General features: G+C 37.3%; 1 protein-coding gene across 1 annotated transcript in view; it reads left to right on the plus strand.

Annotated features, from left to right (window-relative positions):
* The window catches only part of trim44 (tripartite motif containing 44), a 76,573-nt gene that overhangs the window by 18,492 nt on the left and 31,598 nt on the right, over positions 1-26,483 (plus strand). The window contains exons 4-5 of the mRNA XM_038275382.1: positions 9,486-9,782; positions 23,163-23,185. Of these exons, the coding sequence (XP_038131310.1) occupies positions 9,486-9,782; positions 23,163-23,185 (320 nt within the window). The remainder of the gene's footprint in view (positions 1-9,485; positions 9,783-23,162; positions 23,186-26,483) is intronic.

Genomic DNA, 26,483 nt, shown 5'->3' on the forward strand with positions numbered 1-26,483 from the left:
TATAGGTTTGTAATTTTACATGCTACAAAAAATGGTCCATGACCTGTTTGGTGTGTTCCTTAGTCTCCAGTGTCTTAATTTTATACTAAAATTAAAACCAAACAGATCAACTTTGAAATAAATTAGACTTTAGGAGTTGTACTTTAGGCAAATTTAGGTGTATTCATACCTAAAAATTTATACCTAAAATTATTTCAGGGTTTTAACCCCAAATTAGAAAGTACAACCATACATAGTCTTCTTCCAATTCACAACCATACTTTTTCCTTGTCTGTTACACAATATCCAAATAAAGATAATTAAATTTGTCGTTTGTAATTTTAGTTCAAATTGAGCTGTAATGTAACAAGCACATCACAAGGTTTACACTGACAGTAAAGTCAAAATTAGTAAGCATTAGCTATATTCGGTGAGCAAGAAAGAAAATACAATCGTGCTGTGGCAGCTTATGAGGATAGTAGATAACAGTATAACTACCTAGTTTAATCTTTTATTTACTTTTTGTTTCTTTAGTTTAAGGTAAGGCCCATGGCACAAACAGATTGTAAACCTGCTCTCTGCAGTGAAATCCTAGTAATATGATACATCAACAGAGCATAGTGCTGCCTGTCATAAATGTGTGTGTGTGTGTGTGTGTGTGTGTTTATTGGCCAAATCCATTTTCACTGTCTTATATGATCTGCAAGAGAAGCAAGCACATTGAAGCTGTCTCAGAGACACAGGGCTGTGTGGCAGGCAGTAGAGAAAAAAAAAAAAAAAAAAAAAAAAAACTCTTCTCTATCCTTTTTCTTTGTACTGTTCTTTTTTTCTTTTAAATCCAATTGCTCCTTAAGACTGTCACTTCTATTCTATCTCAGCATTTTAATTCAGTTCCTTTATGGCATTACCAGCAAAGTTTGCCGGCTGACATTGCTTCACTCAAAAGCAATAAAAAAGTTGCAGAGAATTGAAACAGTTATAAAATCCCATGCTATTGTAATTTTCTTTTTGTCTTAGCTGTATGCGACTTCTATGATTGTCAGAGCAATTGTTTTTCAAATAAAAGTTGTATTTTATGCTTTGCCCTATAAGAGGCTAAATTGGAAAATCTAATTCTGGGGAGATAAAGGAGAGTGTAAGAGTAAGAGAGTGCAGTGTTCTGTTGGAACATGTCCACTATTGCCAAGGGCAAGGACAGTTCATATCCATTTACTCCTAATGAATTATTAATGCTTTTTAGGCCTTTTTAAAAAGGCATCACACCGAAAGGAACACAGAATAAGCAAGACCATTGGCTGCGATTTTAGAAGACCAAAGACTTTAGATAAAACCCAGCTTTCCAAATCCAAGGTAATATTTTACTTCATTAAAACATTTCATTTCTTTATTTTTAAATGTGTCCAGATTTTCTTTCTTTGTTTACTTTATTCAAGAGGTTCAGTACAAGTAAAAAAAAAAAACATTTAGAATATCCATCTATTTTCTTTTGCTTTTGAGCTCAAGTCTTGATGGCAACATGTATCTTTGTGTTTTGTGGGATTGAGGAGATGGGACCCCAGACATTCCTCACCTAACCAACATCCTGTAGCTTACTTTAGGTAATCCCAAGGTGTTCTCAGGCCAGACTCTGACTTTTGTAGTTACTCAAGCAAGTTCTGTTTCTTTCCCTGGGTATCCTTCCAGTGGGTATCCCTCAAAAATCTCTAAGGGAAGCAGTCCAGAGGGGGCCATATCTTATGATCGTAGTTAAAGATCCCTTAGTCCAAACCTTATCCATATAACGACACAAGATCGTCTTTGAATGTGGAGTGGACACATATCTTGCTTTGGATATGCAAGAATGCAGCAACCCTTAAAGCCACCAACATATACCCAACTCAAGATTCAAGATATTATTGGTATTTGACAGCAAGTGCCACGACCGTTTCTCTATGTTTTTTAATACTTAGTTCATTTTGGATTCTTATACAGGTATCTTACAAAAGACATTTTGCAAAGAAAGCAACTACTCAAAAAACTTAATTGTGCTAAATATTCCCCCACAATACCTTAAAATGCATGCTTATAGGCATGCTCCGAGTTTAGCAAAAACATGTATACTGAAGAAGGATTTAACCAGGACCCTGCCAGCCATTTTTTGTTGGTTAAGGTCTTGTCCACTGTCCCATGACCAGGGCAAAAACCACATTGTTCCTAATGGATCCAAAGTTTTATCATAAGTTGAAGCCTCTTCTCCAACACCTCAATACTTTGCCAGTCATCTATGCAACATCAAAAAGATGGGTCTGTCATTACTGCCCCACAATATTTTGATTCTTCAGAGTCTCAGGCTGAGTCATGCCATCCATTTCCACAACCTATTGACTCTGTTGATATTTATGAGCAAAATCACTGCATGTCTGCAAATGTTAACATTTGCAAACCGTTGCCAGTAGGAGCTGTTGCTTTCTCAACATATTTTTCAACCAGGATATGTCTTAAAAGTTAAAAATTTTCCTAGGTGCATGTTGCAGAAATTCAGTACACACGGATGCGGCGCTGAAAAGCTCGGAAGCCCAAAATAACGTAATTTGGCCGCACAAACCTCGCACAAATGTCAAGCTTAAACCAAGCTTAAGGCGCTCTTGAAAGGTTTCCTTTCACTCCTCAATGATGTCCTCAGTATAAGTCCAGTGTTCCCATCCTTGCACTTGGAGGTTATTGATTGTCTGCTTGATCTTTCTTCTGCTTCTGACAACATATATCATGGTATTTTAATAATGAGGTGAGAGATTTCTGTTGATATTGAATTCAGTCTGTCCTACATATCTAAAAATAAATTATATGGGATGAGCAGATGGGACAGCTCTCATCTTCTGTTGTGCCTCTTATGCCGAGTTCCTAAAGGCTGTATGTCAAATTCTTTTTTGTTATCATTGTTCCACCCTCTGTGGGATCCATTTTCCAGAAATACCATGTTTATGTAGATGACATTTAAGTCTACCTTCTATGTAGAAGCTAGTAGATCCCAGGAAGAAGAGAGGCTGCTAAATTGTTTGTTGGATGAGAGATGTAGCTGCATTCTTTTAAAATGATTAAAATGGTATTTTATATAGCTGTTGGTCACTGTACACTTCTGCCTGTGTGTCTGTCAGGAATCTTGATGTAATCCTTAATTCTGATTTTGAATCCACTAAAGAGATTAGTTCAGTACTCTGGTCTAGCTCTCATCTGAATTTTTACTTGTCAAATCAATATTACCTTCCTCATGATGTCCTTGAGAGGGTTATCCATGCTTTTATTACTTCTAGCACTGCCTACTAGAGTTCACTATATAACGGGATTCACCACTTCATTGTGTAGTACTGGTTCAGAAGTCAGCTGCCTGTATGCTAATTAGGCCAACATTAGCACATCACCTCTATCTCGATATTCCGCACTGGCTGCCTGTTTCTTTTTTGGAATTTTATGTTTTAATTTTTTCTTATTATTTAATTGTCTAAATTGTCTGGTAATTCTTTATCTCAAAGAGGTTTTACCGCCCACTGTAATGGGTAGATCTTTAAGATCACTAGATCAGAAAGTTCTCTTTCTTCCAAGTACTCAGCTGGTCACAGACGAAACAATAAAAGATTATTAAGATTATAAAGTCTTAAGATTACATGAAATGCAAATCTTATTGAGGTGTGTATTAAAAAATCACCCTTTTTAAACACATTAGAATAAAACATCACAGCTGCAAAAGCATATTATTTTAAGCTTAAATTCTTTTTTTTTTTTTTTCATTTTTCTTTATGTCTCCACTTCCCTAATCAGTCTTTCTAATGTCCTGCTAGGACCTGTATTCTCTTGCTCCTCCTGTGTCCTTAAAGCGACCCCTTCTGCGTAAGCATTGTGATGCAGTTCCTCCTGAGGCCTCATTTTGTTGCCTCAGCTTGCAGCAACGCTAATTAAGGTTAGCATGCATGAATGCTTCCTCCCTGCCGCCAGGGTAATTTTTTTTCCTGAGCAAAAGGTTCTTTGGCAAACTTCACAAAGGCAAACATCCAGTATCACATGTAGGCCATGGGGACTCATTTAAAGGGTAGAGGGTCTTGTTTGGGTCCTGCAAGATGTGGTTATATATACATGTACATTTTAATGAAGACATAGAAAAAAATACTTTTTTGTATGATTCCTTGCATCCCTACCTTTGTTGTGGGAGTGTATTAAATACTTCCAGTGTTACGGTTAGGGTTTGGGTAGTGACTTATAACTATAATTTGAAACCATAAAATTCTCACTGTTATAAATAGGTAAACTATTTTGTTTTTAACCTCATAATCCTTATGCTTATAGTTGTACTTGTGGCATGGCTTGAGGGAGGTAAAGGTTTTTGTATCACTGTGATGGATGGGGAAAGCTTACTACACATCTGGAAAGTATTGCCACTCTCTTTCCAAATTGAGTTATGGAACAGCCATTTTCAAGATGATATTAAAATGAAAATTTGTTTTTCATGGTCTGAGAGTTAGTGTGGACCTTTTGCCAAACTTCAGGTAATCTGTCATGAGTCCCTTTTGAAGCAGTGGCTTTCATTTGGCCGCTACACCATACAGGTCAGGTCGGTAGAGAGAAGGTTGTTCTTGATGGTTGTTCTTTTTTCAGGTTCCAGTTACAAAAAGAAGTTTGTTTTATATAACTGAACGAAGATACTTTAGTAATCGCATTTGTTCATAAGCTTTGGATTTGCTAATGCCCCAAGGTAAAAAAATAAAAGAACAAAAGTGTTACAGATAAATTCACACATTTTATGAGTATTTTATCATGATTTAACTGGATACCATATGTACTTACTCACACCCCACCTCTGGATGTGACTTAGATGCATCATAACCGTTATTTAATGAACTCGAAGTAGAACTTTTTTTGTGTGTGTTTTTTCTTCATGTTTGTTCTTATTTGGCTTTACTGTTTTTTTTCCCATACATCTTGAGAGAAAAGTCACATTGAAAAAACAACAGAGTTCTAGATTGTTTGACCGCAAGGAAACCATGACAGCAGCCATGCGACCTGGGGCAGATTGGCCATGAACATTTTTCTATATTTACTCTTCCACATAACCTCTTCTGTAATCAAATGACCCAGAAGTTTGATGCATTAAAACAATGGATTAAGGATTTTTTTAAACTTTACCTTTTTAAATGGTATTTGTATAGTTGTTGAAAATGGAATGCACCACTCATTAAATAAAACTTACTATTCCCTCAGCTGTTGTTAAATCCAAGATGCTATTTGTTTTATACTCTTGGGGCCAAATTGGTTTCCAAAAGAGGATGAAGATAAATTTTTTCTCCTCATGTGTGCTTGTTTGGAATTTATCCACATTGCAACAAGTGGTCATCCATCCATTTAATTACAAGTACAGCTGAGACCCAAAGCAAATTAGATGACTGTGACTCTGTTATATAATACAATTATCATATTATATTTTACGGTAGCCAACAGTTTTACACTAACTTGCTGTGTCTTTGAAATATGGTAAGCTTAATCATCTGTATTTACAATAAAGAGAGAGTACAATATTTCACTGGTTAAGTTAATAAATAAATGTAATTGGAAACTAGATATTGACAAGGAAATTGCTCAGCCCAGCCCCTTTATTTGCTTGGAAATTAATAGTACAGTATTTCAGCTGTGCAACTGATAAAGCTATTACTGCTCCTGTAGGCTTTGGAATAAATTATGTCCGATCCACTCATTAATATCAACTTTAGTGGACTGTGGCCATGTGGTCACAACAAAATACTAAGTTGTGTGTCAGTAGAATAATTATCCTTAAATCTGAAGTATATATTTCATTTAGTATGCTTCCCCCGGCCCTGTTATTATATACACCTTGTTATTAGCAGGTTGGACCATAATTTGCCTTCAACTACCCTTAATTCATACCATCAAAACGAGCCATTTTTGAGACATTCCTCTGAGATTTTGGTCCATGTTAATATTGAAGCAGGAAATACACATTGATGGTTGCAGATCGATGATGCTGATCTCCAATTCCACCATTACCAAAAGTTTCTCTGTCGGTCTGAGATCTGAGATCACTACTGGACCATGATAGCTTTATCATGGTCCAGTAGTGCATTTCACAATGCAAGTTTTCCCCAGTCCATTATCACAATTTTGGCAAGCCATATAATTTTACTCTGTTTCACCACTCCTAGGTGACACAAGAAGTAAGTGTAAATCGATATCAATGCCTCTTTCTGACACAACTTGAAATGGTATTGTAAACAAAGAAAACAATATTGGAATTGACAAACTGTCACCAGCTGGTCCAACGTTAAAGTCTCTTAGGAAAAGCCATGTAAATTCTTGGTGTAAATTGTAGTCTCAGACAGCCTGAGGCTTGCATGTAAATGAAACGCTTTTATTAAAAGTAAACCTCAGATATTGTTAATTTCAATAACTCCACTGAACATGAGTGGGTGTGATTAACTACATTTTAACTTAAATTCTCCTTCTGCCTCTTAAGCCTTGCAGAGTCACAGATTTGATTAACAAGTTTATGAAGCGTTGTCCAACCTAATTTCTTGGCTTTTGTTCCTCTTCCCTACAATATATATCCAGGTTGTTAATTTTGTTGTGGCTGACAGAGAAAATTCATTACTCTCCTATTGGATGTTAACTTTCCCCCTCTGTCTTATTCAGAATGAATGATGAGCATGTTTTTCTGTCCTCATAGAAAGAGCAATTTAAAAGTCTTACCTATTGCGCTTAGTTTAATGGGCAATTTGGAGAATCAGATTGCTTGTGAAGAAATGGCAAATGCATAATAAAACTTTGGGCCCTTGAGGACACTCACTCTGCCAGAGATTGCGAAGACAATGATTCTTTGCTTCACTGAAGAGAGGAAGGCTGAGGGGAAACTAGACAAAGTGAATGGAGAGAAAGAGAGTTAAATTTAGCTCCTGGGAAAATGGAAGACAGAGCAACTGATGTTTGCAGATTGAAACAATTAGAACATATTAAGGAGAAGATACCATGACAATGGAGCTTGGGTCGTTTTACGTCATGCCAGCCTCTTAATTTTAAGGTGGAGTGATTTTAGTGGGAAGGACTGCAAGGAGGAGTCTATTTATTGATGTGTTTGAATGTAATGAGTCGGATCTAAGGAGAGTCTCAGCGGGGAGATGGGAAAGAAATTAAAAAGGTTTCTTGATGAGCAGGCAGCTATCCTGAAAGCAAAACAGATGGTTTCCGTTGTTATAAAAGCATCTTAGCTCTCTGCTTACTGGGGGTATTCATGGAGTTTGCCCCAGTGATTCTGTGCCATGCTAACAAGAAGGTTACTACAAAAGAGATCTTTGGGCTTGAGGATATATTCTAAAAGGCCAAGATATTGTTTATTTCTAACTTACTTTGATCTCTTATTTTTGCTTTTATTCACTGCTGTATTCCACCACAAGTCATGCCTACCCTGATGTTAGAGCTGAACTATTCTCATTCCCATGTCTTGTGAACTTTTTCCTGTTACAGTTTGAGGATTGTCGCTTTGGAGGTACAGCAAACCTGAAGAGAATGATGATCTGATCTGATTAAACCAAAATTGAACTCTTAAGTTTTTGGAGTTCGATGTTCAAAATTACTCTAGAATTTGAAAGATTGTATACATCCTTGAATTTACAATACCTAAAATATTAAATCATATTCTTCATGTTAATGAACAGATGAAGGCATCCCATGTGCCACTATTATACTTCCTGCAATGGTTTCTCCACAGATATATGATTATACCTCTGTAAAACTTCATAAACTGCATTGAAAGTTCTTGAATTATTTCCTGCATGGGCCTCATAAAACTATCATTACCTCAGAGCCCAAAACGAAGTTTGAACAAAATTAATTATTCTGGTCATTATTAGTTTTCTTCATATTTAATTTAGTAGGTTAATGTTAAATTGAAAAAGGACCCGCTCTACATTTTTTTTGTTTGTTATGAAACTAAATTAAACTTTTTGTATTTTTACTGTTGGTTTCTAATTAAAAAATAACAGATTCATGGCTTATCATCATCATGCAAACAATTCATTAATCAAACCAAGCTTGTTTTAAAGCAGCTGTTCAACTTTGCACTGAATAAAAAAAAAAAAAAAAATACTGTGTAAGAATAAAATTGACAACTTGAAGTGTGTAATATGACTGTCATTTACCAGCATTTACCTTGTTTCCAAAAATACCTCAAATGAACGTATCCCAATGTTAGTGTTTATTGTATAAGCCATGATGTAAGGCAAGGGAAATTTATATGTATAGCACAATTCAGTACAAAGACAATGCAAAGTGCTTTTGATGATTAAAATACAGGAAGATAAAATAGAATCAAAGCAAGTAGGGAAAAAATAGATAAATAAATAAAATTAAATACAAAATGCAGAAACAAAAAAGAATTTTTAAAACATTTGGACTAAAGAAAATATGTTTTATGATGTTAAACCTACTCACTCACTATTGGTCTTTCCCTTCAGGTTTGCTGGGCAGAAAGAGAATATCGTTCAGTCATGCTTAAAAAATAAGCATTATCCAGTCGTACCCAAATGTCATACTGAATTAGCTAATTAAGATGTAGTTGATAAATAAAAAATCATAGATTTTTTGTGCTACCTGTTCACTTTTTGTTCATCTATACCTGTGTAATAACACAGTTTTATTTTCTACCATTTGCTAACTGTATACTACAGTTATCAGTCTGTCTGGCCAGGCTAACGATGGGTACCTGCTCTACTGGAAACAAACAAGACTTTAATCTGCACTAAACACTTGAAATCATATACATGACTATATTTATCCTTAAAGGTTTGGAAAGATTTTCCATCTGGCAGTAAATTTTTCTCAGGGAAAACTGCTTGTGTGGTGTGATTCACTTGTTTGACTAAAGCTGTTCTATGACCAATTTATGTATTTATTTATTTTTTATTATTATTTTTTTTAATCACCATGTGTGGTGGCTCTTATATATCTGAAATCCCCTGAACAGTTCAAAATCTTACCATAGGAAACAGCCTTTATGTAGTCTGAAATCTAACCCAGTATCACTGTGACACCCTTGTCGAACATGGTGGTGGCACCATCATGCTGCAACAGTTCTTTTCTAGTCTAGGGAAAGATTAACCTGTCAGAGTAAATAGGAAAGACGTTTGATAGTGGATTGTTGGAAGAACAGCAGTTAGAGGCTGTAGAAAACACTGGACTAATTTAGATTAGTGGTCTTTTAACATGATGGTCAGATCTCAAAGGTTAGAGGTTTAATTAAAGAGGATTTTGTTGCTAGACTAGAAAACTTATATTCACAGATGCTCAAACTAATCTCACTTATCACAAGTTATATTCCAATGTGCAAAAACCTCACAGTCAAGGCTGGTTAGCCTAGATTATTTTTCTTTCACTTTGCATTTTTCCTCTATGTTTTTGTCATAAAATCAGAGTGAAAAACATTGAATAATAGTTTTGTAAAATTTTTTATTGTATTTCTTTACACACACCAGATGTCTACAGAGGAACTAGAAGAATATGTCAACGGCCAGTTTGATGAGCTCCGCAGGTTGGTTCGACTGGAGGAGAGGAGGACCCTTCACCTGGTGGACCTCAAAGAAGCGTTCCTCACAGCATCGGCTGCAGAGAAAATAGCTGAGATCACCCTCGAAACTGAAAAACTGCAGGAGGAGATGGATAACATCACACACCAGCTGTGCCTGCTGGAACAGGCCGAGGCGCAGGCCATAGGTCCCGCAGCAGTGGCAGAGGTCCTTGCAGCAAGCCCTGGACCAGTTCACAGATTACTTGTAAGAGAATCTTCCCCTCTTTTCTCTTTTAGTAGTTTTTAATAACTTTATGCTTAGTATAACAAAGCACTATAAATGCAATTGGTACTGAAGCCTTGCAAAAAATTAACTAGTGTAATATTTTGGTGTGAATTACAAATCTGATCTGGTTAAAAGTTTGGGGAATTTTTTTTAATCCTCTTTCTTTTTTATCTTTACTATCTTCTCTCCATATAAAATGTAGCTTTCAGTTAAAATTAGGTATCAATTCATAGGGTCGAGGTACCCCAACTTTTCAACTTGTAATTCCAATTGTTCAGTTATCTCCTACTTACAATCTGCAGATGTATTTCTCTTATTGAAATACAAACTGATGCCAGTTCTTCCTGGTTTTGAAACCTAAACTTGTTAAAACATCTGTATACTTTAATAATGGTAATTTTGACATGCTTTCTTGGAGATGATCTTTATTTAATCTTCACAAAAGACTTCAGAAAAATGGTGAGGTCCTTGATTTCCAGCTTAAATATATTGACTGGACTTAACAAAAACTCCATAACATTTAAGTTGGTATAGATCAAACATTTTAGCACACATCAAAAAAGATTGTTTGTTATTGTAAAGTAAGAATAATTGATTGCAGTTTTTACACAGAGGTATTTTGTTACTGATAATTAATAAATTGATTTGAATTTATGTGTCAGGACTGTTTGCTGTAACATCTGTTACTCACAATTTATATCAGATTAAGCCTCAAACATTATTTGTTATAATGCTTTAGTTCTAGCTTGATTAAATCTAAGCAGCATTTACTCTTAGCCATTAAGGAATGGTCCAAGGCCTTTTTTTTTTATCGTACATTATTGCAGAAGCTGCAAGAATAAATAGACTGGCTTAATTATTTAATCCAGGCATAAATTATTTTTATTTATATACAAATTTTTTTCTCCTTTCTGTGCCTCCATCAATGTGGTTCAAAAACACTGTTTCTTTAACAGAATAAAGTTGACGGGTCCTGTATTTACGTTGTTTATTGAAATTGATTAAACTTATCTATTTAATTCAGCTCAATTATCAGGAAACTAATTAAAGAGTGGTGAAAGCTGAAGGATTTTCTAATGTTTCTGTACCAATAAAACTAGTAGCGATGCTGCAGTTGTCTAAAATGACGAGATTCCTGTTAATGTCATCTGCTGACTAATGCGAGAAACAAGATAATTTAGTTTTCAAGAGCAGAATGAATCCATCAGAGTGAAAGCAGAGGCATTAGAAATGGTTAAATCAATAGTTCTATGCATTTCAAAATGAAAAAAGCTTGGAAAACATATGAAGGTTTGGATATCCACAGAACAGTGATGGATGATCACAGAACTCTTCTTGTAAAGAAAAAATAAAAGCTTCTTGGCATCTGGCAAAGTGAAGGACACTCTCCAGAGAAGATTTCAAGTGAGCAAATACAGAGGCTTCTCTACAAAGTGTAAACCAGACATAAGCCTTTCAATGGAAATGTCAGATTAGCCAGTATTCTTTAGAAAGATAAAACACATGCAATGAAATTGTGTCGGAATGATAAATATAAAGAAGGGCCTGAATATAAAGCAGAGCTGGAAAGCATACGGACTTGATTTTAAAACACATGGGGAGATGAAGCTAACCCATTACATAGATTACAGGCATGTCTTGAAGACATAAAAACCTGGATGACTCTTAACTTTCTGCTTCTGAATGCAGACAAAACAGAAGTTATAGTCTTTGGACCAGAGTCTCTGAAAAAGAAACTGATTAGCCAGTCACTTCATTTGGATGGGATTAAACTGATTTCAGATAATAAAGTAAAAAATCTTGGTGTTGTTTTTGATCAGGACCTGTCATTTAGGTCCCATATCAAGGAGGTTTCTAGAATTTCCTTCTTTCATCTGAGGAACATTGCAAAAATTAGAAATATCCTGTCCAGGGGTGATGCTGAGAAACTAGTCCATGCATTTGTTACTTCAAGGCTGGACTATTGTAATTCTTTACTATCAGGAAGTCCACAAACTGTAGTTAAAAGCCTTCAGCTGATCCAAAATGCTGCAGCCAGAGTTCTAATGAAAATTAAAAAGAGAGATCATATCTCGCCTATCCTGGCTTCTCTTCATTGGCTTCCTGTTAAATCAAGAATAGAATTTAAAATCCTCCTTCTCACATATAAAGCCTTAAATGGCCAAGCTCCATCTTATATCAGAGATCTGATTGTTCCTTATGTTCCTAACAGAGCACTTCGCTCTCAATCTGCAGGTTTACTAGTGGTTCCTAGAATTTCTAAAAGTAGAATGGGAGGCAGATCTTTTAGTTATCAGGCTCCTCTCCTGTGGAACCAACTACCAGTTTTAGTCCGTGAGGCAGACACCCTGTCTACTTTTAAGGCTAGGCTTAAAACTTTCCTTTTTGATAAAGCTTATAGTTAGAGTGGCTCAGGTTATCCTGAGCTATCTCTATAGTTATGCTGCTATAGGCTTAGACTTTTGGAGGACATAGGGACCCCCATTTCATCATTCTGCTTCATTCTCTCTCTGTTCTCCTATTCTGCAGAATCGTTAGTTCAATCTCTAACCTTCTGCTCTCTCTGCTTTTCCTCAGAGTAGCTTTGCCTCGTCTGTTCCTGTTTGGCTGTGACGTCATCCTGGAAAGAAACATCAGCTGTGCTGCTTCTATCAACACCCTTGTTTATAGATGTTGGAGATCGGCCTGTTTTCCAGTGTGGTCCTGTTTCTCTGACCGTGACTGAGTGGATGTGCTTTCTTCGTCCTCTGGCATGGGAGCTGCCTTGGAGCTCGTCTGCCTGGCTGTGTGTTTCCTGGACGGGGCCGCCTTTTACAGCTGCTTTTTGTATCTCTGCTTCTGTCTCCTTGAACCCCAGTCGGCCTCGGCAGATGGCCGCTCACACTGAGCCTGGTTCTGCTGGAGGTTTCTTCCTGTTAAAAGGGAGTTTTTCCTCTCCACTGTCGCTACAAGCATGCTTAGTGTGGGGGATTGTATTTGAGTCAATGAGTCAATGCAATCAACTGGTTTTCCTTAGATAGAAAACTTTGTATCAATTTGATCTGGTTGAACTGTAAAGTGCCTTGAGATGACATGTGTTGTGAATTTGGCGCTATATAAATAAACTGAATTGAATTGAATTGAATTGTGTGCAGCTATTAGCATGCATTGCTTCCAGCATCACAGTTTCGCTAAGCTTTAATAATCCTCATGCGATTCAATGCAGATCACATTTTATTTATCATGCATATCAGTCCCAGAATGCAGTAAAGGTTAATGGACAGTTCTTCTGTATCAATGGAGAAAAACCCAGACAACTTCACTGAAAGCAACTATGATTTTTCTCTTTTAATTAAAGAAAGTTGAGAAACTGCAGGTGTGGAGTTCAATATACATAATGCATTTTATTTTTTAAGATAATGAGAGAAAGAGACAAAAAGAATTATAGGTTACTTTGGTGAATCAAAACAACAACCACTTCTTAAAATAAGACTGTCTTACTATTTTATATGCTTTAATTTAAACTGCATGCTTTATACCTATTCTGGAGAGATTAAACACACCATTGTGTTGATACAATTGTTCTTTTTTTAGCATAGAGCTTTACAGGTAATGACATTCCACTTTTCCGTCTGTTTCTCTGGCATTGTTTAAATGTGTTGTGCAAAAAAAGAACCCAAAAAAACTGCAGATGTCTGGACATCAAATTTAATTAGTAACAGCTGTGTCCAAATGTTCCTCCAGCCATGGTAATTAGATTCAGCTGCAACTTATTTTCTCTGTCCCTGACCAAGATCAACGAGCGTGTAAATGCATCTGTTATGTAAACTTAAATTTGAACTTCTTTTCCAACCCTCCAAAATAGTTGTTTGGTTTAGGTGAGGTTTTTGGTGATAATCAATGTTTTGGGCAAATAAATTAAATTGTTTGAGATACATGACATAGTGCACAGAACAACATATAGGCAGGTAATTGCATTTTAAATTCATATTTTTTTTTTAACAAGCAGTCATTTGCCAGAGATCTTTTATACTCCTGCGTATGGTGCTGGTTTGTTAGATCTTTCTAGAGCTTCCTTCCCTTTACTATATAAATTAGCTTATACATAAATTTTTGTAAAATCTAACTGTGGCTAGAAATTCGGATGTTCTATCTTTTGAGGATTATGTTGTTTGTTCATTTCTGTGTTTTAGGTAATCGTTCCTCATCGACTTTTTGCAGCTTTCATGATTGCCTTAAGCTTTTTTGATCTGTTATATGCTTTTAAATATTTTTTAATTGGGACTCTAACTTCCTCACTAACGGAATTTAACTGTGCTATAAGCCCAAACAAATCTAAAAAGGAAAAGTTGTAAAATCATGACGCATGCCTTCAGGTTTTAGTTTCCATTGAGCTGACGTTTTAATCTCAGTGTCTGTAAAGTCACTGTATATAATCCAGAGCTTCGTGAGGTGGCGAGTGTTGGCAGAGGTACAAGCCATGTCCTTAAACTCATCAAGTTCCTAAACAACTCACTCCTGCATGTCTCGTTTCCAAATTGCAGAGAGGGCTTTTAGTACTTATAGATGCCAAATTTAAAAAAATCCCATAGGTCCATTTGTCTCTCGCAATATTTTTTCCACCCCTGTCAAGAAAGGAGGCTTGAGTGTTCCCTGGAGATGGTATGCACGGCTAGAGAGGCTGTAGTAATGGTATTAGCTGATGTGGAGATTGCTTTTTCACTGAGAAATGAATCCTTGGTGGGCTGGGTTCATTAGTGGCCCTAATTGAGTGCCAGTACTTTTCCTGTTTGTTCCCACGTGTTTGTTGTCGCTGGAGTTGCCACTAGGAAGTGTAATGGTCGCTGGAGATGTGGCTCTTTAGGGTGGAAATGCTCTTTATTCAGCAAATTAATTAATTTTTTTGTGTGTACCTGATACCTTTGGTTTCATCTTTCATCTAAATGAAGAAAGTGTTTAATCTTAAGGTTGGGATTTCTACCATATCAAGGTCATGGATATTTACGTACATTTGCCTCAAATATGACCTTGCTACAGCACATGGAGATGTTTTATTTAAGTGTAAATTTGTTTTTTAATCTATTTATTATCAGGGTTTGCAATATTAAAGAGAACAAATTCCACCATAAATTTTATTTCACATTAAGTACTTTTCTATGCATCCTGCTATAATAGATTGTTACCAGTTAAGGACTAATACATCCTTAAGTGAGAGGTAGAGAGGTTATAATGGTCTTTTATCTGGAAGCATCACCAAGAAATGCAAGATCTCCCTGTTCTTTTTGTTATGTCAGTATTCTGCATACACAAAGACGTTTTCCCGGGAATAATGTAAAGAAAAGGCCAGTAATAAGCTCTGAGGCCTGGCGAGTCATGGTCATCAATAATGCTTACAGTTTCTTTAGTTAAATAAGAGATAGAATATGTACTTTTTACTGAATAGCTACTGTGACACAGCGAGAACAGATAAAAAAAAAATCAAGCATTCCTAAGAAATAAAAATAATAATTCTGCTACCTTTTTATAGTTTTTTTTGTCTCCTTGAAAGATAAAATTTGGCTGCTGATGTTCCAGAAGAATTTCTAAGCTACCCAATTTCAATTTTCAATTTATCTTTATTGTCATTGTCACAAGAACAAAGAAATTTAAAAAAATGCCATCGATCGATCAGTGCATATGCTTAAAAAAACAAAAACAAAAATCACTGTCACCACCATTTACACATAATATAAGAAATAAATAACAATAACTGATAAAAACAACTAATAAGAATAGTACATTCTCACACACATCATCCATGATGATTAATGGTTATTTTTGGTTGCATTTAGTTTTGTTATTGCTGTCGAGTAAAAACTGTCTCTAAGGCGGTTGGTTCTTGGTTTGATTGCTCTGTATCATCTGCCTGAAGGCAACAGTATAAACACAGAATGTCCGGGATGAGAAGTGTCCTTTGTGATGTGTTGTGCCTTTTTTAGACAGCGGTCGCTGTGCAAGGCCTCCAGTGAGGGGAGAGGGCAGCCAATGATTTTTTTGGGCTGTGTTCACAACCCTTTGGAGAGCATTCCTTTGAGCTGCAGTGCTGCTGTTATACCATACACAGATGCAGTAAGTCAGTATGCTCTCTATGAAGCACTTGTAGAAGGACACCAGCAGTTTTTCCTTGATGTTGTTCTTCCTGAGAACCCTCAGGAAGTACAGTCTTTGCTGGGCCTTTTTTGTCAGCTCCAAGGTGTTGATGTTCCATGTGAGGCCCTGTTCAATGTGGACCCCCAGGAAACGGAAGTCAGCTACCCTCTCCACATATTTCTCCCCAATGGTTAGTGGTGTAATGTCAGTTTTTCCCCCTCCTATAATCTATTATGAGTTCTTTTGTCTTTGATTTGTTAAGGAGCAGATTGTTCTCCTTGCACCACACCAACAGCCGCTCCACCTCACTCCTGTAGGCCGACTCGTTGCCTCCTGAGATGAGCCCCACTATTGTGGTGTCATCAGCAAACTTGATGATGGTGTTGCTGTGGTGGACAGAGGTGCAGTCATGTGTGTATAGACAATAGAGCAGGGGACTCAGCACACAGACCTGTGGAGAGCCAGTGCTAAGGCTGAGGGCAGTGGATAAATGTTCCCCCACAGTAACTCTGTGCTTTCGGTTGGTCAGGAAGCTCATAATCCACTTGCAGGTGGAGTGAGGAAGACCCAGGTGCTCCAGTTTGTCCACCAGTCTGTGAGGGAGGATGGTATTAAAAGCAGAGCTATAGTCCACAAAGAGCATTCGCACATAGCTCCCCTTCTGCTCCAGATGTGACAGAGCAGCATGGAGGGCTGTGATCACAGCATCCTCGGTGGATCTGTTTGCTCTGTAGGCAAACTGGTGGGGGTCAAAGCCAGGAGGGAGAAGTGGTGTGATGTGACCCCTTACCAGTTTTTCAAAACACTTCATCACCACAGGGGTTAGTGCCACTGGCCGGTAGTCATTGAGGGAAGAAATATGTGGTTTCTTGGGTATGGGGACTATGGTGGATGATTTCAGGCAGGATGGGACTGTAGACAGGGCTAGGGACTGGTTGAAGATCCTGGTGAAGACTCCAGCCAGCTGATCGGCGCAGTCTTTCAGGACACGTCCAGGGATACCATCAGATCCAGCAGCCTTCTTTGGGTTGACGGCCCGCAGTGTGCGCCTCACCTCGTGCTCCTCTACAACGAAGGGTCTGGTGTTGTGGGTTGCTTGGTGTAGTGTGGCTGCTTCTGTTGGCTTCACCTCAAAACGGGCAAAGAAGAGGTTCAGCTCCTCTGCCAGCGTGGCGTCGCCTTCTGCAGCTGCGAGGTTGGTCCTGTGGTTGGTGAGATGCTGGATTCCTTGCCACACCTGCCTGCTGTTGTTGCTGTCAAAATAGCCCTCTATCCTCCTCCTGTAGTCAGACTTAGCCATTCTGATGCCATTCTTCAAGGTAGCCCAGGCTGTACTACAGACAGTCCTGTCCCCAGACCTGAAGGCAGTATTCCTTGTCTTTAGCAGACGCTGGACCTCTTGAGTCATCCAGGGTTTCTGGTTTGGGAATACCTGTATGCGTTTATCCACAGCTACAGTGTCAATACAGTTCTTGATGTAGCACAATACACTGTCAGTAAAAAAACCCAGGTCCTGATGTTCAAAAACATTCCAGTTTGTCCTGTCAAAACAGTCCTACAACTGCTGTGTCGTATCCTCAGGCCAGGATTTGATGGTTTTGGTAATGGCTGTAGCGGTTTTTCCAATTGGGGTATAAGCAGGGACAGGTGATCGGACTGACCCAGGTGTGGAAGTAGGGCTGGGTACCGAACTTCGGTTCTTTTATGGTACCGACCGAAATGCTTCGGTTCTACAGAGTATCGAAACATGCCTCGTCTTTCGGTACCAAGTTTCGGTGATTGGCTGTAACACTTAACGTGATTGCGCCATCCAGGAAAAATACACAGGTGGTCACGAGCGTCGCGGAACCCCTTTAAAATGCCCCCCAGGTCAAAAGTGCGGCTTCACTTCAATACATCGTGCACGGGACCAATTTAAGAGCAGAAAGTTGCTCAGTGTTTGACTGCAAGAAGAGCGGACCGCAGCCGGCGCGACCATCCTCCTCTCAGCAGCCCGTGGGCAGAGCAAAGCCAGAGCGGAGTAAATAATGCGAGACACTCTTGGAGAATGCTGCTTTCAAACTGGACGCAGCAGAAGCAGCAAAATCACGTCTGCTGCTTCCTTTTTGCTACTTGTAGCAGCTTCTGACACGCGGCTGAAGAAGCTTTGCTGCTCTGGCTGCGCGGTGAAAAAGTGGCTTTGACGCGCGTTGGGCCGAGCTACTCTATCCTTTCTTTGCCTTGCAGCTATATTTGCTGTGATCAGTGGAAATAAAGTAGTATTATTATGTTTTTTAAGGGGGAAAATCCACCTGAAAACTTAATCAGTGCAGTCAGTTCATCCCGCCTTCCAATATTTCTGTCGGAGCCACTCAGACCCCCACATACCAGCGGTGCGCTGTCAGTAGGATCCCATTCAACGGGCTTGTTTGTCAGACATGGTAATTTTTCTAAAGGAAAACTGCTAAGTAAAAAGGTCCTCACAATGTAACAGTGAATATTAGACACTGATTTTTTTTTTTTTATGTAAGAGGAAAAATGTAAATGGAAAAAATCAGAGCTTAAAATAAAACTCAAAATTTGTACTTTTTTATGTTGTGTAATTTTCTTTTTCTTCGAATTGATATTATAAAACTGGTATCGAAAAAAGTATGGTACCGGAACCGAAAATTTTTGAACAATACCCAGCCCTATGTGGAAGTGGTCTAGCACTATAGCCAAGCTTAATGTTGGAGTAGACTTTGTCCAGAGTGCGAGCCTTTCTTGTAGCGCACTTTACATGCTGGTGGAATTTGGGGAGCGCTACCCAAGTTAGCATAGAAGGTGCAAAATGTAATATTATTTGACAAGGAGCTTGATTTATTTATTTGGTGCCTAGCAATATAGTCTAGTTTCAACTGAGATAGTGTGGAAATTGCTAAGACAAAGTATATTTGACTTGTAATTTACTGTTTATATATAGGCAATCCCAGAACCAGTGCTAGATGGTACAAATTTACACACAGTAATTTCTCACAAAGGGGTTTTTATTATTATTTTTGTGAAGAATTGAAAAGAATAGTTTGCAGCTTTTATTTGTATGGAAATCTGAATTGTCTTTTTTTTTTTTTTTTTTACCAGAAAAAGGTTTTTTGGTCTCATTGAATTGATGGTAACAAATAGAGAAACGTTTAAGCTTTATTCAGTCTCGAATATAAGCTTACAAAGATGAGATTTGTGTAGTGGGAAAAGTGTTTTCACGTTTCTAGTGTCTGTCCACAACGATCCAATTTTATGTTTCAACGTGTACATGACCGTTTCTTACACGTAAGGGCTGGATAATAATTCAATAGCAATCTATATTGTGATATAATTTTATTCAATAACAGTGATATGCGTTTTGAAAAAATTTCTGGTATTTGGATATACAGTGCAATATGACACTTACAGCGTTTGTCACTGACTGCATGTTTGAACAACAACAATAAGAAAAAAACAACTCAACTGATTGAGCAAGTATTTTAATTAACTAAACCTGGAGTCCAAATAATAGGATAAGAATAGCTAAGCTAGCAATTAAAAAAAATACTCCTGTTTAAAGCCTGTGTTAATTATCTTAGGTATAGAATAGAAAATCCCTTTATTGTCCCATGATGGGGAAATCGTGGTGTTACAGCCGCAGCAAAAGCTATAGCAAAAGTAGTCATATGGACCTTAGAAAAGTATAAAAATAACCATAAGTGACAGAGTTAAGAAAATAAATAGAATATTGTATGTATATGCTTATCAATATAAAATTACCCCTTCTTAAATGCTGCAGGTAACTTTAAACATCAATGTCATATCATGTTGAAGGAATATACTTATATATTTTTCAGCTTTAAATCAACTGTGTCTCATAAATATTCAGTGTTTGTGTTAATTTTGTGATGCCATGAACCCATGTTGTTTATTTCTCAGTTATCCATACTATTATACATTCTTACTAGGTAATGCAAAATACAAATATCGAAATGTCAGAACTTCCCACTAAGCCTTTTTACTTCAAATTGGCCATTATGAAAATATATTTTTATATTTTTTATGCATCAATAACCTGCCATCTGCTATGGTAGATCACATTTTCTAGTTTAACAAGAAAAGCTTGATGTGCCTCTTCAGACAATGGCTATCTTTAAGGCTCAATTACTGCAGACCATGATTTAGAAAGACTTATAGCTTCTGAATTATTGCAATTGTAAAGCATTTATCACATCACAGAAGCTTTTTGTTTAACATCCTAACAGAGAATAAGCTGGCAAATTAGGGCAAGTAATCCTGATTTAAGATGATCAAATATATCATTATGAGTAGATCAGGCAACAAGGACACACCTCTATATGGATTTACAATAAAGGAGGTCAGGATGAAAGGCAATGCTTCTGAAAATAGATAAATCTGTAGAAGCCAGAAGGAGATTAGATTGAGATACTTTGTTTCAGCCTGTCTTCAGTCGTTATCAAAACTGTTTGCACATTTTTTACTTAAAAGCGCCAAAGGGTACATTTGTACAGAAAATGCATGTACTCACTGCTATCGTCACTGATGACTATCCAGAAAGCAGCAAACCATGTCTTGCTACTGGGCATAAAGTAATGTCTGACTTTTGAATTCGCAGGAAGATGTTTAATATTTAAAACGTGCATACATCTGATTTCAATGCATGAAGTAACTGCGTACTCTAAAAAGATAGGAAGCATTGCACATGTAAGCATAGCATTTGCAACTTTACACCTGAGGCCGTTAAATGAAGGGCTTCCATTTCTCTGGTTCAAAGGGATGTGAGGTCTTAATGAGTTTATTTTAACTGTTAAATTATAACTTTAAAAAGAATATTTTAAATAATCTGATGCAGAACAAGACATGCATCTGTTAAAAAAACGGGTGTTTACAAAACCATGATATATCATTTAAAACCTTACCGAAAATAATATATATTTTACAACTCCAATTTGCACTAGGGCTGCAACTAACGATTATTTTGCAAATCCATTAATCTGTCGAATATTTTTTTGATTATTCAATTTATAATCGAATAGCAAAAGGTTCCTTAAAGAGGAGTTTTTGCAACGAGTAATCTATTTAAATTACTTGACGATTATTTCAATAATCAGTTAATCACAATTAATCCGATTAATTGTTCCAGCCCTCATAAAAGCCTGTTTTGATAGTATTTCTGCATTTGTTAATCTTTAATTCAGGCCATCAGCATCTTACATCAATCCTTGGCAAATTCTGCCAGTTTGTCTCCATTCTTTCAGACTTGGAGGAGACATTTTGCCCACAGCCCTCCTCTGATGTTCCTACAGATATCCTATAAGATTTACACAGTTTTTGCCAAGCTATTGAAATATGTTCCCTTTCCTCTGAGTAAGTCTTTCTCACAGGGACCTGTTTTTAACTTTATACTACATGACAGAAACATCTGTTACATCTAAAGAAAATTATCATTCCATTTCAGTAATTCTGTTGTTTTTTTGTTTTTGTTTATGCTGAACATACATTATATAACCTAAATATTTCCTTTTTTTCATATTCTGCCACATAGCTCCAGGAGAGTCCAAGGGGATGTACTTGTTTTCTTTGTAGAAAAGATTTCAATGATTTATAAACCCTACATTTTAAATAAACGTATAACAAAAAAACTTTTTTTTTTTCTTACATGTAGAAACATAATCTATTTTTTGGGAATTCCAACAATTTTTGGTGTTCTTTTAGCAGGACTTTTCTTCACTCTTCTCCCGAATTATACCTTTCTACCTCATTCTTTGGCTTATTCGTCTCCTATCTGCAAAATTTGCCTTAGATAGAGGGCCTCAGCGTTGGGAAAATCCTATGATGACAATGATTATTTAAAGTTAAAAAGATTTGCTTTAACAGATGAACATGCAAAAGAGTGCAAAATATTGAATCTAAGGTACATCATCACAGCTGTACACATTCATGCAAAAAGGTTAGTGCAGCTTTTATTGTAATTCTTTTGTCGTAATGAATTTGTTTTTAACTTCAATAGTGCAGCACATATTATAATAGTTTTGAAAAGATTTATCACTGTCAATTTTTACATTGCAAAGACTGCCAAGTCTGTTTATCATTTTGAATTGCCCGGTTTATTACTGTCAGCTACTTTTCCTATTAACGTTTCACTCTGTCTACATCAATTATTATTTCATGCGCATGTTTGAGTGTGTATTATAGAAGAGGTTCTGTACACTTCCTTCTAACTGTGATTATTTCTGGAAAAGCAGGAGCGCAACAATTTTTCAAGCTATAAAAGTTGCCAAAAAAAGTGAAGACCCAGTTTGTGTGTTTCATTTTTCAGCCAAAATGAGATAAAGCAATAACCCTGACTCAGTTTCCGTTGAAATCTGCTTTGCTTTGATTGAGCAGCGGTATAAGATTATAAAGGTAGGCCATTTACCACAGAAGCCTTCTGACTTTTGTGATGATGCACTTTTTTTCTTCCTCATAATGAATATTTATAACTGTGCTATTAATATATTCAATGCTGGATTTCTTTGTCGCAGCTGTTATAAGGGCAGACCCGGGCTGATTCCTTTGGCTGCTACTAAAGATTGTCCTTTTCATGTCTGCTCCAAGTGACCCAGCTGCTCTAAACCAAATGAATAACACAAAAGAAGGATAACCGAGACATGTTAATCTATTGTAGCAAAGGGTTTTAGAATAGTATTTAAGCATTTTTCTCAATGTTAAGCATCTTGAGGTTTTATGAGCTGTGATACTTGCATCCTGCAGAGTAAATATAAATAAGGCAAGCAGTACAAAGAAATGAAACACCTCTTAATGTCGATGTTGGTCTTTGTGACATCTGTGCATTTGTTGTTTTTGCGTCATTCCTAGCAGTCACCAATAATAATAAGGAAAATGAGATTGTTAGTGTAATATGACCTTTTTCTTTTATAAAAACAAGTTGAGAGGTTAGAAAAAGGAAATAATAAAATACTTTCACTCAAACAAAAATAATCGTCAAGCAAGCCCATGAATATTTCTGCAGTTCACTGATACTTTGTAACAAATCACCCCTATAAAACACTTAAGCATGAATAAACATGAGCACAACTGGTGACTGAAAGTGAAATATAATTGATCTGAATTAAACGCTCACCAGATGGTAATATGATACTTGCTATCTGTCTTTGTTAATTTGTTTTGTTATTCTCAGCATCTGTACTAATATTTTTGTCTCATTGTCCCTCCCCATCCCCTTCTTCCTTTCCTTCTCATTGTTTTCAGCACAACATTGAAGCCAGGCCAAGGTAAGACTGCCAGTGTGATTCATGCTCACCTTTTTATAGCACAGTAGTAGGTGTTACAATAAGAGGACCCTTCTGTGTTTGGGCTTTTGATGCAACATGCACAGTGAAGCTGACTAGTATTCATGTTGCACACTAAAACCCAGAGATACACACATTTTTTTTTTCGCTTCCTCAAACAGTCCCAGCTGTCAGCTTTACCTTCAAACATCTGAGAAACTCCCTGCAGCCACATCAAGCCTACCTCACCCCAAACCTTTCTGATCACAGAAGGTTTGGGGGTCACATTTTTGCAGTACTGATAACAATCAGATAAAACCTCTGCAAAAAACAGCGGCTGGCAGGGAGAGGTTGTGCATGCTTGTTTCGTGTGCATTCAAAAAGCTGTTGTGTCATTTACAGGGCACAGTCTTTGTTTTTCTATTTTCTTCACACCTTCTTATATTGTTGCTATTTCAGTTTTTTTTCTTAGACCTGGTTATGCAGCCCAGCATCTGTATCATATTTTTCATGCTCTTTTAGAATGAAACTTTTAACTTTATTTCTCCCTCTGTTTAACATTCTGCCTCAACACTATGAGCTAATGTGTGTGTATAGTCAGAACAGAAAACCATAAAAATAATACTATAATAGATACAGTAGTTGAGGATAGTGGTAGTATTTTAGGTTTATATATGCTTTGACGTAACCTAGTAAACTAGCCCCATTGGCCAGCGGCCAAAATCATTTTTGCCTGCCAGTTTGGTCTAGCCTCGATCAATGCGCCAAACCTTAGAACTGGCGGGCCAATCACAACGCAGAGATGTGTTTTGAATTTCTGGATGCAAAGCAGGCGGGGTTTTGAGGGCGGGACGACAAAGCTGCACGACGGTGGAGAAAGCACAACAAGGAAGATGGCAACAACTATTGAACATTCTCATTTGACTCAGCTTTGGAATCAGTTTTGGAAGGATTAGACTTGGGGTTTTCGTTAAAACGTGAGCAGGAAGAGGCTCTACGACAGGGGTCACCAACCTTTTTAAGGCTGAGGGCCACTTCAAGGGTACCGAGACGTAGAAAGGGCGGCCATTACTGACCCATGAGCTGCAAGGGTTAGCGTTAGCCTAAACCGTGTTCATTATGAACATATTTTTATTGTTTCTTTTAATTTCTAAGTTTATTTAGACTCTGAAATAGATATCCAGGGAAAGTGGAAAGCCTTGTACCTTCTTTACTTGCATCAGAAACCCCATTGGCAACAATCTGTGTTTACGTCATTAGGCCTCTTTATGGGCTTTCTCCTGAAACAATTTCAACCGCCTTCACACTCAGACACAAACATATACATAAAAGACAGCAACTTAGATGCCGTGAGCAAATGTTAGAGCATCTGTTCTTATAGAAAAAGAACCGTATGCTTCTTTAGACTTCAAAGTGAAAGCCTCAAACAAAGAAAAAAATAAATACACAGTTTTCTGGGAAATATGTTTTCATGTCTGGCAGTAAAAAATTGAATTTTTGATATCACCTTTTAGTCCTTTTGCTGAGCTGCCTGCTTGTGGGGAAATTGTTCTTATTTCCTCTCTGTGGAGTTTAATTCATCTCGCTTTTATTAACCAGCGAAAGTCATGACCAGGTCTGGCACACTATGCCAACATGTAATATGTTATTGATTGCTCTGCCTGTATTATGACCCCTAAGCGCTGTGGCAGATGGCAGCCAGGTTGGACCCAAGGGTGAGACGGTGCTAATGGTCTGCCCTTAGAAAGGTTGAATCCTGCATCTTTAAAAACACACATACACACACTGATATTATTAATCCCAAACAACCCATTTCACTCAGAACTGCAGACCTCTGAAAAATCCATTATAGTTCATTTTAAAAATGAGACATCATTGGAGTAGAAACTCTGTCTAAAGTAAAGCCCTGAATTATTTAGTTGACAAAAATGAAACTGCAAAGGTACATTCAGGCCAGGTTGATGTTCATTGAGCTTTCTGACAATTTGAGGGAGAAGTAAACTAAAAGGAAAAAACATGCTGGTATTGGAAAATTAAAACAGAGGAAAGGAATATTTTAGAGGATCAAGCAACAAACGGATGGTTAGGGTTGTGTGCATTGGGATCCAGACAGCAAATTGATTATGGAGCAGAAACACTAATCCGCTGTCTGAGCCCCGTATCGCTGCCGTAGACGGAGCATCCCCACAGGCTCTCAGTTTTTCACCAACACTTATCTCTTTTAGTCTTTGCTCATCCATAGAAACCCTCACCTCTTTGCAAGCACCTCAGCATAGGTAACCTTTCCCTGCCATGATTTGCTTGCTTTTAAATGTAGATCTGTCTTTTGTACCCTTCTTCAAACCATTTCACTGCTGAGTCCCACATACTGCATTGCAAATTTCACTTTCATGTCTTGGCTTTAATCTGCACACCTTTTTTTGCCACTTTTGTCACTGATGTTTTGGATTTTACACATGCTTACATCCATGTTTCTCTGCAATACATTTAATATAGAGCCTAGTATTCAAGTGCTTTGTTTTTTGGGGGGGATGGGTGTTTGTGTGAAATTTTAAAGGCAAAACAGAGAAACACATAATCTTCTGATGATTTAGGTGCATGATCGTACAAATATGTGCACAATTTGTTATGGGATCATAGGATCAAAGTCCTCTTCCTAAACTTCTGATTGTATTATTTAGTGTATATCTTATGATAATTTGAATTTAAGTAAATTCATTGTATTTATAAATTACATTCTCAGTAAGCATTGCAACAGCATTTTAAAAGCTCTGATCACATTAGCTTTAAAATTGGGTGTCTCTAACAAAAATTGAGAGACCTGGCTTTTGAAACAATAAGCACATGTATCAAGATCTACAAAAGACAGAAAAGGGGGGGATTGATTATTACCTCAACTTTTCTGCCACTCTGTGCAGCAGCTTTTCGTTGGTACCAGGATGGCCCTTCTATTAGCTTCTGACCCAGGGGCGTTTCTAGTTTGTTTTTGGTGTCCTGGGCAAACAACCCCCACACCCACAAATTCTTATTTGACAAACATGGAAGAAACAGAAAATTACCATAGACAAACATGTAATTTATTGTAACTACACAGATAACTTAGTGTGAAAAAACATGGTAGGCGATGAGGTTTTGAATGGTGTGAAAAGTATACTGGCAGGTAACTTTGAGAAAAGGATTTATTATATTAAAGGTATAGTGGAGGATGCTTTTTTTTTCTGGGTGGATCATCAAAATAAGTGGTCCTCCTAATTGTCAATCATTCTGGTGGTGTGTTTACGTAAAGCCGTCCTACGTGCTC

Source organism: Cyprinodon tularosa, unplaced genomic scaffold, assembly GCF_016077235.1.
Source record: "Cyprinodon tularosa strain WSP-4 unplaced genomic scaffold, ASM1607723v1 ctg121, whole genome shotgun sequence".
Lineage (NCBI taxonomy): Eukaryota > Metazoa > Chordata > Actinopteri > Cyprinodontiformes > Cyprinodontidae > Cyprinodon > Cyprinodon tularosa.